The sequence below is a fragment of the Hemicordylus capensis genome, chromosome 5, assembly GCF_027244095.1.
Source record: "Hemicordylus capensis ecotype Gifberg chromosome 5, rHemCap1.1.pri, whole genome shotgun sequence".
Classification (NCBI taxonomy): Eukaryota; Metazoa; Chordata; class Lepidosauria; order Squamata; family Cordylidae; genus Hemicordylus; species Hemicordylus capensis.
This window is the reverse complement of record NC_069661.1, coordinates 205,681,725-205,700,162: the sequence shown is the minus strand read 5'-3', so window position 1 is coordinate 205,700,162 and position 18,438 is coordinate 205,681,725. Positions and strand designations below refer to the sequence as shown.

Here is an 18,438-nt window from a genome sequence, read left to right as displayed (position 1 = left end):
ATTACCAGAGTATGCCCAGGATCACTATGGATCATAAAAGGTTGTTATCAGCTATGTTTCTCAAAAGTACTTGTTTTGCAAAAGTTATAGTACAATAGCAATAAGCAAGGACAGATACCAAATAGTGTAACAAAGACAAAAAGAGTCCAGTAGATCAAGTGCAACCTTAATGGCAACACAATGGAAGATGACTGGTAATATAACAAGACTGCAGCCTGGAAGCAGCACAATTAATACTGATAGTGCATGAGGAGAACAGCCTTTACTGATATTGTGACAGTTTTTTGCTTTACCTGGGCTCTCTGTAGAAGCATGCAACAAGAGGCATCCCTCCAGAAGAGGAATCCAAAGTTATTGCACTCAGAATGTACAATAGAGTTGCTGACACGATGTGCAAGCCCACTGTTGTGGCACAAACTTGCAATGTAGCCGTTATGGACCCTGAAGCAGCAGCACCTCTGTAGAGAACTGGCAGTTGTGTTAGCAGCATTATCCTATTTTTTCCCATTTGTGCCAATGGGGAAAATGCAGTAATGCTGCTAACACAACCGCTGTTGGGTTCTCTACAGAGGCACCACCGCTTCCAGATCCACAGCAGCATTGCAACAAGTCCCAATGGTAATGGTGGGTTTGCACATCATCAGCCACTATTTAGATAACAGATACGTTGTGAGAAGACTGAAACATCACAAATATGTCATGATTTAAACACAGAAGAATCTGTTGAAAAGGCTTCTTGCCTAGAAAAAATTGGAATAGTGATAGAATAGTTCCTATAGCCAATCTCACTAATCATTTGAGCTCTATCATTTTGATGTAGGCAATTTAAATGACCAATCTAAATTCATAATTTGCTCCAAACAGGACAGGTGTGTAGAATAGGTTCAGCATGTGGACATGTTTTAGTGTTTTTTTAGACTACTAAAATACAAAAAGAAACATGCATATTTTATGTAGCCTCCCTATAGTAAATGTTTATCTGCAGTATTATTTTGCAGTTCATTCTGTTAAATGGAGGTAAATAAAAGAATTACTATTAAAAACAATTTCCTAAAGAATGGTTCCCCTTCTGTCCTTTGGCTATCTTCCCCTATTTATCTTGTGAAGACTTTTTCATTATGTGTTCCTACAACATCTACTACAATAAAGCTGTAATTGTAGTAGGGAATAGGAGTGTGCATAGGCTATTTGCCACGGTTCAGTCCAAATTAGAACCAAATTCTGACTGAACCGCAGATATGCGAACCAGTTTGGTTGAACCAATCGGCCATGCTGGTCAGTTCGATGGATCAGCTTGAACCAGTTCAAAGTGGTTCGTGATTGAACCACTCAAATCAGCCCAGTTAGCAGCAGTCCAGTTCACGATCGAACCATTTCTGCACATAACTCAAGTTATTCTTCAATATAAATAGCAGTCATCAAAAGTGGGTGGAAACAGGCAAACTAGTCTACAAGCTGCTGACTATTTCTCTCTCAGTATAGCACATTTAATAACATGCCATGAAGTATTTTGTAAGATTTACCAAAAAAAAAGAAAAAGAAAGAAAACCCCCACACCAAAAAACCACCCAGACAATTTGAAAAGAAGTAATTGAATATATTAATTCAGTAACAAAAAGGCAATGGAAGGAAACATGCCCTAGCAACTGTCTTCATGTGTGAAAATCAGTCACTCATTTATCTTACACAAGTCAACTTTTGTAACACTGTTTGCCTTGTATAGCATAACGAGTGACATTACCAGAGAGCTGTCAAGCTAAGAAGGAAAGCAGTCTGAAAGTGGAGTAAAATGGAAAGGCCTAATGACAGAATGAAACATAGTGTGAAAAAAAGTCTGCTTAAATGAACTCACTTGTGTCAGTTCACAAAACAGGGAAACATCCTGGGAAATGTGTCTCTTTAGTGATGCCTCCTAAGATTAAAAATGGCAATGCCTAAGTAGAGTAAATAGAAATTGCTAGAAAACACTCTCATTTTTCAGTCACTCTGCTTCAGTCTTAAGAAACCCATTGTGACAAGGCAAACCAAAGCCATGCAAATGAGCATTCAAGTGCAGAACTGTGCCCTACCACAACAGCACTACACCTTATTGGCTTTACTTGTCTAGCGTCTTCTGTTCTTTATTTTCCATAACTGTTTTCTCAGTTTGTAAATTAGTGATGTAAATTGTGCACTCTGACAATTTAATTGTATACTTATCACGAATATATATCATAATGACTTACCAAACCACTACTGGATATTTTATTCATGTGTATTGCATCCCACAGCTATTAAGATCAAAAGGAGTTTTGCCACTGTTCTCATGACCAGAGTGATCACGGTTAAAAGGTTAACTGCGATCGGTCAATCCTGCTCACAAGTCCTACAAAACATGTCATGAGAAGCTGGAGATTTCTGGGCAATCCTAGTTAAATTGCTGCAGTTAACCAGCAGTTAACTGAGATCGCTAACCAGGATCTGTGGAGCGTGTCATGAGAACCTGGAATTCTGGGGCATTCCCAGTTAAATTGCTGTAGTTAACCAGCCGTTAACCAGGATCTCTAACCAGGATCTGATCCTGGTTACTGATCCTGGTTAAATGCTGATTAACTGCAGCAGATTAACCGGGATTGCCTGGAAATTCCAGGTTCTCGTTACACACTCACTGGGAGTGCATGGGGCTAGTCGATCACGGTTAACTCTTTAACCACAATCATTCTGGTCATGAGAACATGGCCATAGAATATGAATTGCACCTTTAATTAAAATAATTTTAGCCAAATTATTTCATATTTTTGATCATTTCTGGTCTAAAACTATCATTACCCCATCATCCAAAAATAAATGAATAAATGTGCAGTCAGCATTCAAACTATAAAACAAAATATTACAACTAACTAGTACTAGTTTTGGTTCTGCTTATTTGAATTAGAGAACATGTTTTCTAGTTTGGAGAAGGCACAATACATGATCATTGATGAACATTAGAAAGAAAGTTCCAAGGTGGAAGAAAAGTAATCAAAGGAACTACCAAGTGCCTTGCAAAAGTGTTATATGACAAGGTGAGCATTACACATGGACTAGTCCATGCATGGAGTGGAGAAAGTTGATAGAGAGAAATTGTTCTCCCTCTCACATATCTCTAGAAGCAGGGGTCTTCCCATGAAACTGATTGCCAAGAAGTTTAGGACCAACAAAAGGAAGTACTTTTACACACAATGCATAATTAACCTATGGAATTCTCTGCCACAAGATGTGGTAACAGCGATCAGCCAGGATAGCTTTAAGAGAGATTTAGATAAATTCATGGAGGACAGGTCTATCAATGGCTACTAGTCTGAGGGCTATAAGCCACCTCCAGGCTCAGAGGCAGGATGCCTCTAAATACCAGTTGCAGGGGAGTAACAGTAGGAGAGAGGGCATGCCCCCAACTCTTGCCTGTGGGCTTCCCAGAGGCATCTGGTGGGCCACTGTGTGAAACAGGCTGCTGGACTAGATGGCCTTGGGCCTGATCCAGCGGGGCTGTTCTTGTGTGGTTCAGGGGCTGAAGCCAATTTTCAATGCATTATTACATTAACAATATTAATTAAATTAGGCTCTGTCCCTGCTCAGTCACTGGGACTGCTGGAGTGCGTCCCAGCCCCAAAGCAATATCAAGTCCTCTGCTCTCCCTAAATTGCTGCTGTTTTCAGATTGCAGTCCTAAGCATGCTTACTTAGGTGGGAACACTGTGGGAATATTTCCTAGTAAACATGCATAGGATGGTGCTGTAAGGTAGTTTCAGAGAGGACAAAGGATGGCTCCTTTGGAGAAGAGGGAACTGACCCTCTGGGAACTGACCCTCTGCCTTTCTGGGATGCTGTTGCTGTAGGATATTCCTACCTATGTACCAGTAAAGAAGTCACTGTGGGCCGGTTCTGGGCCCCGGGCCTTATGTTATGCAGGCCTGACCTAAGCTGGTCCTGTGGTAGCAAGCATGACTTGTCCCCTTAGCTAAGCAGGGTCTGCCCTGGTTGCATCTGAATGGGAGACTTGATGTGTGAGCACTGCAAGACATTCCCCTCAGGGGATGAAGCTGCTCTGGGAGGAGCAGAAGGTTTCAAGTTCCCTCCCTGGCTTCTCCAAGATAGGGCTGAGAGAGATTCCTGCCTGCAACCTTGGAGAAGCCGCTGCCAGTCTGTGAAGACAATACTGAGCTAGATAGACCAATGGTCTGACTCAGTATATGGCAGTTTCCTATGTTCCTATGTTTTATCCAGATAGTCACTTCTTTCTCTCTTCTATTGTCAGGACTGGATTCTTTCCAATAACTTTCTGCCTCTAGTCCACTCTTCTTTTGAATGAATGTCTAGGCCTGTTTCTGGAGCCTTAACTGCTAATTCTAGCCCCTTCCTAGCTTATTTTTCTATCAGGGACTGTCTTCTCTATTGCAGTCCAGTGTGCTTGTTTGGGTTCCCTCTTGTCACTCCTCACCTACTGCTTGCTTCTCCACAGTGCCAGTTAGTGACTCATTCCCTACCAGAGACTTGTTTCCTTTTTAATCTTTTATTTAAGAGGAGCCACAACACCCCCGCTGTGATCATAGAATCATAGAGCGAGTAGGGATCAAAAGGCCATCTATCTGCCAACCTCCCACAGATTCACTTATACAATATATCACAATCAGAGAGAGGGTGTTGACAGAACAAATAGCTTCAAGCAACTGAGCCAAGCCAGATGCTGCAAGGAAAGACAAAAAGCCCCTCGGCTCACTGCCCAAGTTGATCTGGTAAGAATTCTTTCTGGACACAAATTGGACCCAAAAAGATTCTGCTTTATGAAGCATTTCAAATGAGATCTCACCAGTAATTGAGTCTAGATAAACAGACTCAAAGCATCTTTTAAATCCATTGTAAATATAACAAAAACAAGGAAACAGCCAAAAAAGTCACTCCAAAAAGTTCTGAGCGGCAGTCTGTTTATAACAAGAGAGTTTCTTTCTCTGTTATGATCCATCTTTGCTTTATGGCTATTCACGCATTCTTGATAAGTGCTGTTTTCTCTGGAGTTCAAACACAGATTAAGGAGTTCACTGCAGAGCCATTCAGTTGTTTATGTTCTTTTTTGCTATGTATGCTAAACTAATGGACAAAGGATAAGCTATCTCACCCATATTGTTTACTCTGCCTGGCTCCCTCATATTCTGGCAGGAAAACATATAAAGTATTGATACAACACACTGAAATAGTTTGTTGTAAATTCAATTCACTATAAATTGACTATAAAAATGTGGAAGTACTCTTATAGCAATTGAAACTGTAAAAACCATTTTGCACCCCCCAAAATGGCATAATCTAACAACCTCTAATGCACAGGCCAACTCAAGAATGTCACTTTATTACAACAAACTATTAATATAGAAGGGAATCAATATAGAAGGGAACAAGAAATTCATGAGATGAGGGGCTGCTGCAAAAAAGACAAAAAGTTGAATTACGTATTTAAGATTTCAGTATTTTGCAATCTGATTCACAAGATGGCCACGAACAGCTACATCTCAAGGAGGCCAATTCCCAATCATGGTTTCTTTAAGAAACAAGTTCACAGTTGTTACTTAAAGAAGAAAGCCACCTAGTGGTGCAGTGGGGAAATGACTTGCCTAGCGAGCAAGAGGTTGTTGGTTCAAATCCCCACTGGTATGTTTCCCAGAGTATGGGAAACACCTATATCGGGCAGCAGCGATATAGGAAGGTGCTGAAAGGCATCATCTCACAACGGCAAACCCTTCCTGTATGCTACCAAAGAAAACCACATGGCTCTGTGGTCACCAGGAGTTGGCACAGACTTGAGGGCACAACTTTACTTAAAGAAACAATGATTGGGAATTGCCCTCCTTGAGATGTAGCTATTCGTGGCCACCTTGTGAATCAGACTGCAAGATACTGAAATCTTAAATACGTAATTTAACTTTTTGTTCTTTTTCAGCAGCCCCCCATCCCATGAACTTCTTGTTCCTCTCTATAGTAATAGTTTGTTGTAACAATGTGACATTCTTGAGTTGGCCTGTGCATTAGAGGTTGTTAGGTTATGCCATTTTGGAGGGTGAGAAATGGTTTTTCACAATTTCGATTATTTGTTTATTGTTCAATACAATTGTTCAATTGTTAATTGTTCAATACAGTTGTTACTTGTGAGGGATCCAGACTGTCTCCTTTTCAGGAAGTGTTTCAGGTGCAAGAATATTTGCCCAGCACTCCAACTGCGATATGTTGTTGCAAGGAAGAGACATTCTCCCTTCCCACATCCAGTACTGTCATTGCTGGTACAACTGCCGTTTAGAAGATGGTTTCTCCAGTGCTACAAGTACTTATTTGATAGTACTGATGAAAATAATGGCTAGCAGTACAACTACCACGTCCCTGGGCCACTGGTGGCATTTTGTTTGCTAAAAAAAAAAAAAAACTTTGCCAGGTTAGCAATTGCCCGCTTTACAGATCAAGCAGCAGCACTTATCCATTGAAGTCATTCACAATCAAAAACTGTGTTCTATCTGGGCTTGGGAACTATGCAAGGTAGGAGAAAAACCTGGGTAGAAGTGATTGTGTGGAAACAGGTAGGAAGAAAAACTACCCAGGTTTTTTCCTACGTTGCTTCCACACAACCACTTCTACCCAGGTTTTCCTCCCATCTTGCTTCCACACAACTGAAAATTGGGAGCACACATAGCTCCCAAACCTAGGCAGAACACAATTTTTGATTTTGTGCATGAACTCATTGAGGCTCTTCTCATTATCAGTGAGAAGAGCCTGGAGTGGGTTAGCGGGGGGAGCGGCCGCCCACATGACTGCCGGCTCCGTTACAGAGCCGGCGGGGGCTAGGAGGATCGGGGGCCACGCGAGCACGCAGGGCATGCTGGAGAGACCCCCAAGCCAGGAGGCTGCTTTTTATCCTCCCGGTCGGGGATCTACTTGTGAGTTGCTGCAGCGCGGAGCCACACTGTGGCAACACACGAGCACAAAGACAGAGTTAGCAGAGCGCTTGCTCCACTAACCTCGGCTAAGGGCAGGGGCAATTAAGCGGGTTACCCACTTGTAAACCACCAGGCTCGCCTGCGAGCCCGGTAGTTTACACAACCAGTAAAAATCGGGCTAGGCTCTCCTAGCCTGATTTTTGCTGGTCATGAGAATAGCCCCATTGTCTGCATCAGCTTTCATCCTTCCCAGTTTCCTGCAAAGACTATGAACTCCTCTTCTCCCATGAGACAACACACAGCCCAATAGGTTTTCAGAGGGCAGCAAATGGCAACAAGGCATTTCCACCACCACTCAATACTGGTATTAGACTGTTGAAGACTCGAGGCATCATTATGTTCATAGTAAAATTCAGTTGTGCTATGTATTTATTCAGTGGTGACACAAGGCCTCTGTGCCTGAGGCAGAGTGTCAAATACCACCCTCCTTGTGTGCACCCTTATTCCCCCTTTTAAAAATTAGGGGGCAGAAATGCATCTTATCACCTCACTGGTGCCCCAGTAGTCTGCTGCCTGAGGCAGCTGCTTCACCTTGCCTCATGGAAGGGCAACCCCAGCATTTATTACTCTTTGGATAAGCCCTCTGAAATCCACTCCAAAAGGGATGGTTTCAGTTACAAAAGACTCTCTTGCCTGAACTAGTACAAGTTATCTAGAAAATCTGTGTAGGTACATTTGCATTTTGCATCTTTGGACTTGCCACTGCAGCCATAGTGATCATATGTTGTTTCCCTTTATTAGGTCCATGGAAGGTGTATGTGCAAACACAATACTGCAGGAACTCATTGTCAACATTGTGCTTCTCTCTACAATGACCGACCCTGGCAAGCTGCAAATGGTAAAACAGGAGCCCCAAATGAATGCAGATGTAAGTACTAAATCTGCAGAGATGCTTCTAGGCTAGAAATGGAAATCCATTCTGTGCATGGAGGAGAGGTCCATCAATGGCTACTAGTCGGAGGGCTGTGGGCCACCTCCAGTCTCAGGCAGGATGCTCTGAGAACCAGTTGCAGGGGAGTAACAGCAGGAGAGAGGGCATGCCCTCAACTCCTGCCTGTGGCTTCCATCAGCATCTGGTGGGCCACTGTGCGAAACAGGATGCTGGACTAGATGGGCCTTGGGCCTGATCCAGCAGGGCTGTTCTTATGTTCACCTTCCTCTTATATTCCAAAATGCAGATGAACAATAATTCTGTAATAAATTAGTAAGAGAAAACCAACATCACCATCCTCATCATGCTTAAACAGTGGTAACAGTTCAGCCTTCAAAGCTGCTAATATACACCTTTTACCAAGATGGTTCTCTTTCCTTGACTTCCTTGTGGAATCTGGGGCTAGCCATGAAGAAGATTGCACAGAGCACTTACCTAAGTTGTAATGGACATTGAAATACCAAACATTTTCCAGTTTTAATTTCAAGAAAACATAGAAGCAACAGTATTCATAACCCCAAATACATGGCATGAAAGTAAAGCCAATTGAATTGTATTTAATGAATGTGAAATGCAATGGAAATGGTTAACAATTTTATCTGGCTTTTGTTTCAGAATATTTAGTTGTATTTTTTTCATTCTACTGCTTTTTGATATACCTTGTGGGTAACGTGATGATTTCATCTGTTAGATTAAATACATCAGAAGACCTAGCTACTGATCTAGATACGGTTATGTTTGTGTATTTTAGAAACAGATGCTGGCTGGCATGTGAATTTGGTTCCTTATTTATCAGTGACTAGCACTTGTCCTCTAATTTCTATGTTACTCATTTAAAAGTGGCAAAATCTTTAATTTCCCTTTTTGCTTGTTCTGACTGTGTTTCAGCCTGTAAGTGCAATGGGCATTCTGACACTTGTCACTTTGACATGGACACATGGCTGGCATCAGGGAACCACAGTGGTGGAGTCTGTGATAATTGTCAACACAATACAGAAGGACAGCACTGTCAGCGTTGCAAGCCAGGCTTCTTCAGAGATCTCAGAAGGCCTTTTTCTGCCCCAGATGCCTGCAAATGTAAGCTAATATAATTTTCTCAGTATGGGTGCTTAAAAGACTATATCCTTCTGTAATTCATTCTCATGCTCTGGTAAAGATTAAGATTCATATTTGTATATTTGTAAGTGATGAATTAAACTGGTATTTCATTTGCCATATAATAATAATAATAATAATAATAATAATAATAATAATAATAAATAATTCAATTTCTATACCACCCTTCCAAAAATGGCTTAGGGCGGTTTACAAAGAGAAATAACAAACAAATAAGATGGCTCCCTGTCCCCAAAGGGCTCACAATCTAAAAAGAAACATAAGACACACACCAGCGACAGTCACTGGAGGTACTGTGCTGGGGATGGATAGGGCCGGTTACTCTCCCCCTGCTAAATAAAGAAAGTCACCACGGTAAAGGTGCCTCTTTGCCCAGTTAGCAGGGGTTGCTTTTCTGACTCACACCAGTTTGCTGGTTTATTCACAATAAAGTAGTAGTACAGCTTTACTTGTGACCTTAATTGTCATATTTACTTCATGATAGTAATGATACAGCTGAAAAGTAATTGTAGTAGAAGCTGCCCAGAGACGTATGTTTGGGCGGGATATAAATTTAATAAATAAATAAATAAATTTACACAACTTTCAAATATTTGAAGGGCTCTCCCCCTCCCCCGCACCCCGCCCTCCTATCAGTGCATGCACACCAACCATACCAGGACTTTTCAGTCTGCCTTCAGCAATTCCTTCCACCAAACTGAAAAGCACTTTACAGTGGGAAGATGCTGAAGAGGAGACAAACAGTGTGTTATTCATACTCTCTCACTTGTAGGCCCATTAGTCACCTCTCTGAACTGCAGCCAAAGCACTTAAGTGGGAAAATGTTAACCTATAAAAAAATTGTAGACCAAGTTTAATCTTTATTTGACAGAATTAGCTGTATGTAAATATAATCACAATAATCAGTACCTAAGGGACTGCTGAGAACCAGATTGAAAAGCTTAAAAATCTTGGCAAGATGTGGACATGTGCAGATGGAATGATTAATGGAAATTTTTATACTGACATAATGATGACTATAAACATTGGAGCAGCCATAATTTTTCCACATTCATGCCTAAAAAAACAAAGCCATAACCCCTTATTTTAATGAGTTTTGTTTAGAAAATGAAGCGTGCTATGTGATTCAATAAATGCGAAAATTTCATCTCCCAACAAGGTCTATACAGTTCTTAAATAGTAAATTTTTCTGTTATTAGAAAACTCTTGGTTCTTACAGCCTGCAACTAGTCATGCATACATTTTAAAATAAACTACAAAGTAGTATGTCAGAAATATGGATTTACAATTATTTAACTCATCAGATTCTTTACTAATACATATATTAATCTACCTGCTACCTACCTGAACATCTATAGTTCAGCACAGTAAAATAATCCAATAATTAAGACACTTTGTAAATAGAAGATAAATTTTATATTACACAGTAAGTTCCAGGAAATTTTATCATGTAGCAGCACTCCAACAGGATTAGATCAATGGTTCATTGTGCCCAAGTCCCTGTCTTTGACACAGTGCAGATGTTTGAGGAAGCACATAATAGAGCATTCCTGTCTCATGAGATTTTAAGGTTAACCACTACATGAAGATGGATTTGCCTGCCTTTCTTTATTGTTTTTCTCTTACTGACCTCTAAGATTCACAGTCTTGCCAACATCTCTTCCTGGATCTCCCAGTGACTGACCTTCTGTCCCCCATATGTAATGACCTCCACTCACATCTACCACAATCTCACAAGTTCATTTCTGTCAGAGATAAAATCTCTGACCCAACTCCCAAGGGCCATCAACTTCTCAATTTCATTCTCTTCCATCACCTAGACTGCTGCTTTCTTGAAATGTTTTTCTCTCTGCATCCACAGTTAAAATTGCTCACATAGAGAGTTTTCTCTTGACAACTCACCCTGATTTCTCACATAGAGAAGAAAAACCTGCATCTGCTGAAATTCCTTCTTCTAGGCACCTATAAAAGGCACAGCATCGCTATCCTCCGTTTCGTTGGATCATCCTGTTCCTGAAGCCCACTGCATTATGGGATTAGACAATTTGCTTGGTAGAATAGAAAGACTCACTAGCCCCACCCCACCCCCCGCTGCCAAAATGGAGCTAGCCATAAGTCTTCTCATTGAAGTCATTATTCTCTTCTTCAAATCCCTTCTCCAAATCAATTTCTTCTGCAAAGTTTTTTTGGAACTACCTGGTAGAATCACTTTTTATTTGCATTCAGATGTGAATTGGTCTTTCTCTTCTCTATCCTCATCACTGCTGTCTAGCCTCTGTCTTATCTAACTTGCAAACTCTGCTTAGGGCCAATGCTACTCCCCAGACATTTTGGTGCTAAATAAATGCTAAACAATAATACATAGAGGGAAAATCACATCTGCTAAGAGCTGTTGTTTTCTCAAGGTAGACAACATCTTCACTCGTTAGATTGCACTATCATACCAGTCTTGTTCTAGTATGAGAACTAGTGTAAAGGAGTGTATCACTAGACTGAGGTTTGAATTGCATTCAAATCTCAGCTTAGCAATGGACATTGTAGCCTTTAAAAAATGAAAATCTACCTATGTCCAAGCACACTGGAGGAACATGTTGGGTATCCTGGAAGGCAGCATTTTGCCCCATTGTGGAAGCTGGAGAAAGTGTTATGATCATGGAAATTGCTGCCAGACATAGCTTATAGATCTGTGTAGGATCATACCAAATGTCCTGCTTGTAGGAGGACCCAAGTTCGATTCCTGACATCTCCAGATATGCCTGGGAAAGATTCCTACCTGAAATCTTGGCGAGCCACTATCAGTTAGTGCAGGCCAGGGCTGCATAATTTCAGCCCTCCAGCTGAAATTCCCATCATCCCCAGCCACAGTGGCCAATAGTCATGGATGATGGGAGCTATAGTCCAACATATCCAGGAAAGTCGAAGTTGTGTGGCTCTGGTGTAGACAAAAGTTAGATGGACCAAGGGGCTGACTTGGCTTAAGGCATTTGAGTTCAGTATCCTGCATCCCACAACGGCCAACCCTCGAAGAAGCCCAGAAGCAGAGCATGAATACAAAAGCCCTCTCGCATGGTTGCTCCCCAGCAGCTGGTATTCAGTGGCATTCTGACTAATAGAAAACATATTTTGCCAGAGAATGTTGGAACTATTTATGTGCTTGTTTTTTTAAAAAAAAATCTGCGGTCTGCCTTCAGTTTTAGTTCCATATCTAAAAATACAAGAAATAACTGTGTGAGTGCCATGTGAGAGTGTTGCAAGAATGAATATATATTGCAAAGCTTTTTACATATATTGGCTGACATGATGAAGAAAATTACTCAAAGTAGTGCTATTGAAATTAATTTAATTTAAATTCAATGGGGCTATTTTGAGTAATTTTCTTCATGTCTGCCAGAGAATTTTATATAGATTATAAATGCATTTCCCACAATAAAGGGTCTTGCTTGAAGTTTTCCTTACTGACTTATTCCTGATCAATGTGCTTTTCCTTCAGGATCTATTGATACAAAGCAAATTCCTTTCAGCTGTTGCCTCCAAGCCACAACATTCATTCCTGGGCAACCATCCCAGTTTTATGTTCAGCTGCTATCATCTGTGAGCAGTTGACAACACTAGAGTCAGAGTGACACATGATAGAGCTAACAGAGGAGACAGTTATTTCCTGAATGAAATGGTTTGGTCATAGCTTTTCACTTACTCTATAAAGTTGTGCAAGGAGAGCTCCAGCCAAACAGTAGGCTTGTGCTCTGAGGAGATCAAACAGAGATAAAATATCTAGAGAAAAAATAGCCTTTGTGTCATGCTTAGTTTGTGTTGATGAGGACATGTCTGATAACCTTTTATTCATATATAGGAGATGATGGAATTCTGTAGCTATTACCAGTTCAAGTCAACACTATTGCTCAAGCACTGAGGAGCAATGAAAAATTAAAAAAACAACAACAAAACAACAACAACAAAAAAAAAACCCCTTCAAGGTCAAAGCAAATGAAGGAGCTGTAAAGCCACAAACCGTAGGCAACATTAAGCATACTCTTCAGCGAACAATGTGCAATATTTGCTCAGGAGTGGGTGTGTACTAGATAAAACAGGGCATTCTCTTATTTAACATGGTAACTATGGCAATCTGCTTGAAGGTTACATAGAATTTCCCCCATTTTTAACCACCTTTATGAGTTTTTAAGACTGCTGTAATGCAATCAGGAATAATAAAACAGGTTTACTAACTTTATCCAAATAAATCTTAAATACTTGCACTCCCACTGATGCATGTTCATAGCGTTCGAGCCCAGCTATCAAAAGCTGAATCGACAGCTCCAAAAACACAGACCAAATGCATTGAGATTCAGTTTATTTTCTGCATCAAGAGACACTTATACAGAAATAGGTATACTTTGCTGAGAATTGATAAATGTTTATTATATTCTGGAATCTCAGTTACATTGAATCTGAGATATTTTGTGGGTTTCTTTGTCACCCTTGCGTCCCAGAGCATGGTGCATGGTACAGAATACAGTCACCTTGCTGAAACTAAAGCAGGTCTAGGTCTGGGCAGTTGCTGATACACTGCACTGTGTATCACAGATGCTGCAAACTGCATTGGGGCTGCTGAGGATGTGCAAGGCAGCCCCGACACTGCTGAGGACAAGTGGTTGCACAAGCAGTACTGCTGCAGTGGCTTGCATTGCTGTGAACAGGAGTGACTGCAGCAGTGCTGCTTGCGCAACCGCTCATCCTCAACACCATCAGGGCTTCCTTATGTGTCCTCAGCAGTCCCAATACAGTTTACAGAGCCACCAAGATGATTCTAGTAATGCGTTAGACTAAACCAAATGCTTTCCTTCCTGCCCGCCTCTCCGCCCTCATCCATCCAAAGGTGTCCTTCTTCTTAAGGAAGGTGTTGCTCCCATCACAAAAGAGTTGTTCTACATTTCACACTGGAGTACTGCACTTTGTGAAATTAAATCCAAAGATGTTTTTCTGCTCACATAACCTTTCTGGCACAAACGGAAGCAAGAGAGCTACTATAGGATTAACCTGTAACACTACTGTATGAACCCTTTGCATAGACTCTTGCACAAGCATTTGCAGACCTGTATAAGCAGCTATTTTCCTTCCACATACATATTGGATCCAACCAATATTTTTCTAGTGACACTTCCACAACAGTCGTCATAATCCTATTTAGAAAGTGGATAGCTGAGGAAATGAGGAATTAAGAACATAAGAACATTCCTACTGGATCAGGCCCAAGGCCTATCTATTCCAGCATCCTGTTTCACACAGTGGCCCATCAGATGCCTCTGAGAAACCCATAGGCAAGAGATGAGGGCATGCCCTCTCTCCTGCTGTTGCTTCCCTGCAACTGGTATTTAGAGGCATCCTGCAACTGGCATCCTGCAACTTCCCTGCAACTGGTATTTAGAGGCTGAAAGTGGCCTATAGTCACCAGACTAGTATCCACTGATAGACATGTCCTCCATGAATTTGTTTATAAGAACATATTGGCTGAGGTGAAAACTTCCTCCATTTTCTCCTCATGGGAAAAAAGGTGTTTTTTTAAAGGATGATGCCACATGTGGGGGGAAACGCTTGGAACCCCACACCTGAGTACCCCTTTTGCTGTTAAATCAGATCTTGACCTTTCTACATGATGGGGACAGATCCACCATCACATCTAGTTTGATCCTTAAGCAATGTAACTGTGGCACATTATGTTAAAGTCAAAATTACTTTTTGTGCAGACATGTCAGGTAATAACAGATGAGTGTTAAATCTTCTTCAGTTAAATCATGTGGCAGATTACTTCCTGATCTTAACCACTTCAAATTGCAGGCAAAGTACTGGAGTATTGAAGGCAAACTACGTATTTCAATATTTGCTCATATATTACACTCCATAACAGAGAAAACAAAATCTCAGGAAGGGAGATTATTAATCTCAGGAAGGGAGATTATTAGGAACCTTCTCCCTTGTACAGTATGCTAGCTTTCTGCATGCAGAGACTTTATGTAAAAAAAATCTCTGCACGCAGAAAACTAGCATACTAGGGAGAAGGATCCTAATAACCTCCCTTCCTGAGATTAATAATCTCCCTTCCTGAGATTTTGTTTTCTCTGTTATGGAGTGTAATATACAAGAAAGTATTGCAACATGTAATTTTGAAGTCTAAAGTGATGTAGTCTAGGAGGGCTGTACCATGTGATTTTGTCATATATATCTATTATTAAATCCCTCTGTCCCACTTTTGTTCTTTCAACAACCATGGTGCTTTCCAGATTACACCCTGTAACAGGGTCACAACATATCTCTGAAGTGTGCTTCCCCACTTCCTGTGCTGATCACCTTCTGTGATCCCAACAATGATGATTGTCCCTGCAAACCTGGAGTGACCAGTCTTCAGTGTGATAGGTATATGGTAGGATACTGGTAGTCCCTACACTGACAGCAGAGTGCCGTTCAAATTTCCAATGCCTTTTAACGTTTATCCGGCGTAAAAAGGTTGCTGGGTTTGTTTGTTTGTTGGGGGGGGTCGTTTTTGTGAGACGGCTCCCTCTGATGGGTGCTTTACTATTTACATTTTGAATGCGATTTGCCTGAACGGAAGCATTTTGCTGCTGTTGAGCGGCTAATCTGGAAAGTGCCAATGTAGGGTAAGTTAGACTGAGATATAGTGATGGAACCAGGGTTACCCAGTGAGTTTGATGGCTGAGTGGGAATTTGAACCCAGGTTTTCCTGGTCCTTGTGGCTAGTCCAGATTGTGACCATACAAAGCAAGATTCATCTGCCAACATAAACGTAAAAGAAATCCTTAGTCCTTAACACTTAAGTACCAGTCTAACCTGTCTATTTCATCTTCAGCTGTAGATTCTGTAGATTGCACATGCTTTAGAAGTGATGAACGGGAAACATAACCTTAGGGAGAGAGTTGGGAGGGGGTGATAGCTGTAGAGATTTATATCCCCATATCTGTTGAACCCTTGAATCCAAAATGTAAAACAAGAGGAATAATTAAGCTTCAGTTACAACAAATCTATATACTGCATAAGTATCTAGTCTTGCTAGTTTTTCTCCTCAGAGACAATAATCATATACATATTCTTTAATATTGCAGTGTGCTCCTGCCATCCTGTTGGATCAGCCATACTTCCCTTTAGTAATAGCACCTTCTGTGATCCCAACAATGGTGATTGTCCCTGCAAACCTGGAGTGGCCGGTCCTCAGTGTGATAGGTGTATGGTAGGATACTGGGGATTTGGAGATTATGGCTGCCGGCCATGTGATTGTGCAGGAAATTGTGACCCACTAAATGGTGACTGCATCAACAGGTGAGTAGACAAACATATTACTAAAGATAGCCAGACCTTAGGGGGACAGGACATTTATCTGTAATATGTGTTTGAAATAGAGGGGAGGAAGAGGATAGCAGTCTAGAGCAATTACAGAATTTGATGCACCAATCATTTTTCTGTTATTCACTATGAAGCCCTTAATCTTGAAAATCAGTGAATGGTGCCACAATGATATCAGACTTTACCTGGAATCACTGAAAATTAGATGTGTGAGTGACTCACACCCAATGTTCTCTGTAATTTTTTTCATCTGTGTGTGGAATGAATGTTGTTCTGAGTGGCAGTATCAAGGCAGTGTGTGCACACATGCATTCAGAGTGAGGTCTTCCTGATTCAACCTGAGCGGGATCTAAAATTAACTGAGTGGATATCAAAAACTGTGTGAGCATTCACACGTGCACGCCTTAGAGAGAACACTGCTCACGTCCTCTTTCCATGCCTCAGGCTAACCTCCAGAGTAGTGGTTTCTCCCCCCCCCCCTGTGGGAGGATGCAGAAATTAAATCTAGAATTCATGTCTTCTAGCATCAGATATACAAGAGTTACCACTTGGGACATTATTGAAAGTATTAAAAAAGATGTGCAAGTCACTTGTGAATCCTTTCTTTGGGCAACATTAAAAGCTTTCCTGAATACCTCTGATGTTGCTGACATGCCTAATGTATCCTCATTTACAAGTGAGAAAACACTGGTTTAGAGATGAACATGATATTTCAAACCTATTAAATATTGACCTCAGCAATTGACTTACCAGAGATCTCAGTAGGGGTTTTTTTTTGCATTTCTTAATGCCTACTGTTAACGTGAATAAAAATATATTGCAGTAAGAACTCCCTGGGACATCTCTATTCAGAGACTATTGCTTGGTTTATATAATCTGAAGGGAAGTTCTGGTGTTTTCAGGCTAAAAAATTCAGCCAGCAAGTGCTGTAGGTGATACAAAAGCTGCTTGGTCTAACTACAAAGACAATGGAGAAGGGATGTCTAAATGGGAAAACTCCTACTGGCATATTTGGGAGCAAGGTCAAGCTGCAACCTCTGAGATGCCAAAGAAGAACAAACCATATAAGGAAAGACCTAGAATGCTAAATTCTATGCCTAGAGAAACTATGCAAATAGATCCTTTTATAGATCTTGTGCATTCCAGACCACTCAACTGAAATTATCTATCACAAAATATTTCCACAAGACTTTTTATACCAATAACCATGAAATGCAGATGTATATGTATAAATGATAGATTTTGTAAAATTATACTTTTGCTATATGTTTCCCAGTGTAATGACACAACATTCTTCATCCATGGTTGTCCATATAAATTGAACATGAAATAAATGAACTGTAGTTCTTCAAGGAATGTGTCTGCATACAGTCAGGCCCCATTCAGATGTCACATGAAAACATGGGTAGACTGTGCTGTGGTTAATCTGTGAAGCCGAGAATCATGCCACTGGCATGATCAACTGCTGTTTGGAAATCTCTGGTTTCTGGACAAAGGAACACCTCCCTCTTCCTAGTCCGCTCAGGCTGCATCCCAGCAAGCTCTGTTCTGCTCACGTCACCAGGCATAAGCACATCAGTAAAGCAGGGTTGTCAGGGTTGGCTACTATGTTAGAAGGGACATGCTCAGTGTGTCGTGCCTTTTCGGCATTGATCACCCACCTTCGGCAGGCCAAAGACATTTTAACCGTTTCCTCACACCACTTGCACTACTACCTTTGCAAGAACTCTCAAGCTACATGGTCATGCACAAGTACAATTATTGATACCACAAGATGGCAAGGGGCACTTCCAGATGCATGGTCTTGGGGGAGAGATGCAGAACAGCTACTGAGAAATTGGGGTAAGGGTGGTGGGTTGGTTGGTGGGAGGGTGGGAGAAGGGACAGTCCACCAGCAAAATTGATGCCATGTCATAACCACGCAGTTGCTCCCAGAGCCTAGGGTAGATCTATGCAAATTAATTGCGGCTGGTGTTTCTGAGAGCTGTTAGCTGCCCGGAAAGGGAGCGCCTGGTGAAGCCACTTTTGGTCAGGAGGAGTAACATGCGTT

The 18,438-nt window shown here is 41.3% G+C and overlaps 1 protein-coding gene across 9 annotated transcripts in view; it reads left to right on the top strand.

Annotated features, from left to right (window-relative positions):
• NTN4 (netrin 4) overlaps positions 1-18,438 on the top strand; it is a 132,976-nt gene that overhangs the window by 98,230 nt on the left and 16,308 nt on the right. For all 9 annotated transcript variants that reach the window (XM_053251258.1, XM_053251253.1, XM_053251254.1 and 6 more), the window contains 3 exons: positions 7,733-7,859; positions 8,811-8,999; positions 16,151-16,364. In XM_053251258.1, the coding sequence (XP_053107233.1) occupies positions 7,733-7,859; positions 8,811-8,999; positions 16,151-16,364 (530 nt within the window). The remainder of the gene's footprint in view (positions 1-7,732; positions 7,860-8,810; positions 9,000-16,150; positions 16,365-18,438) is intronic.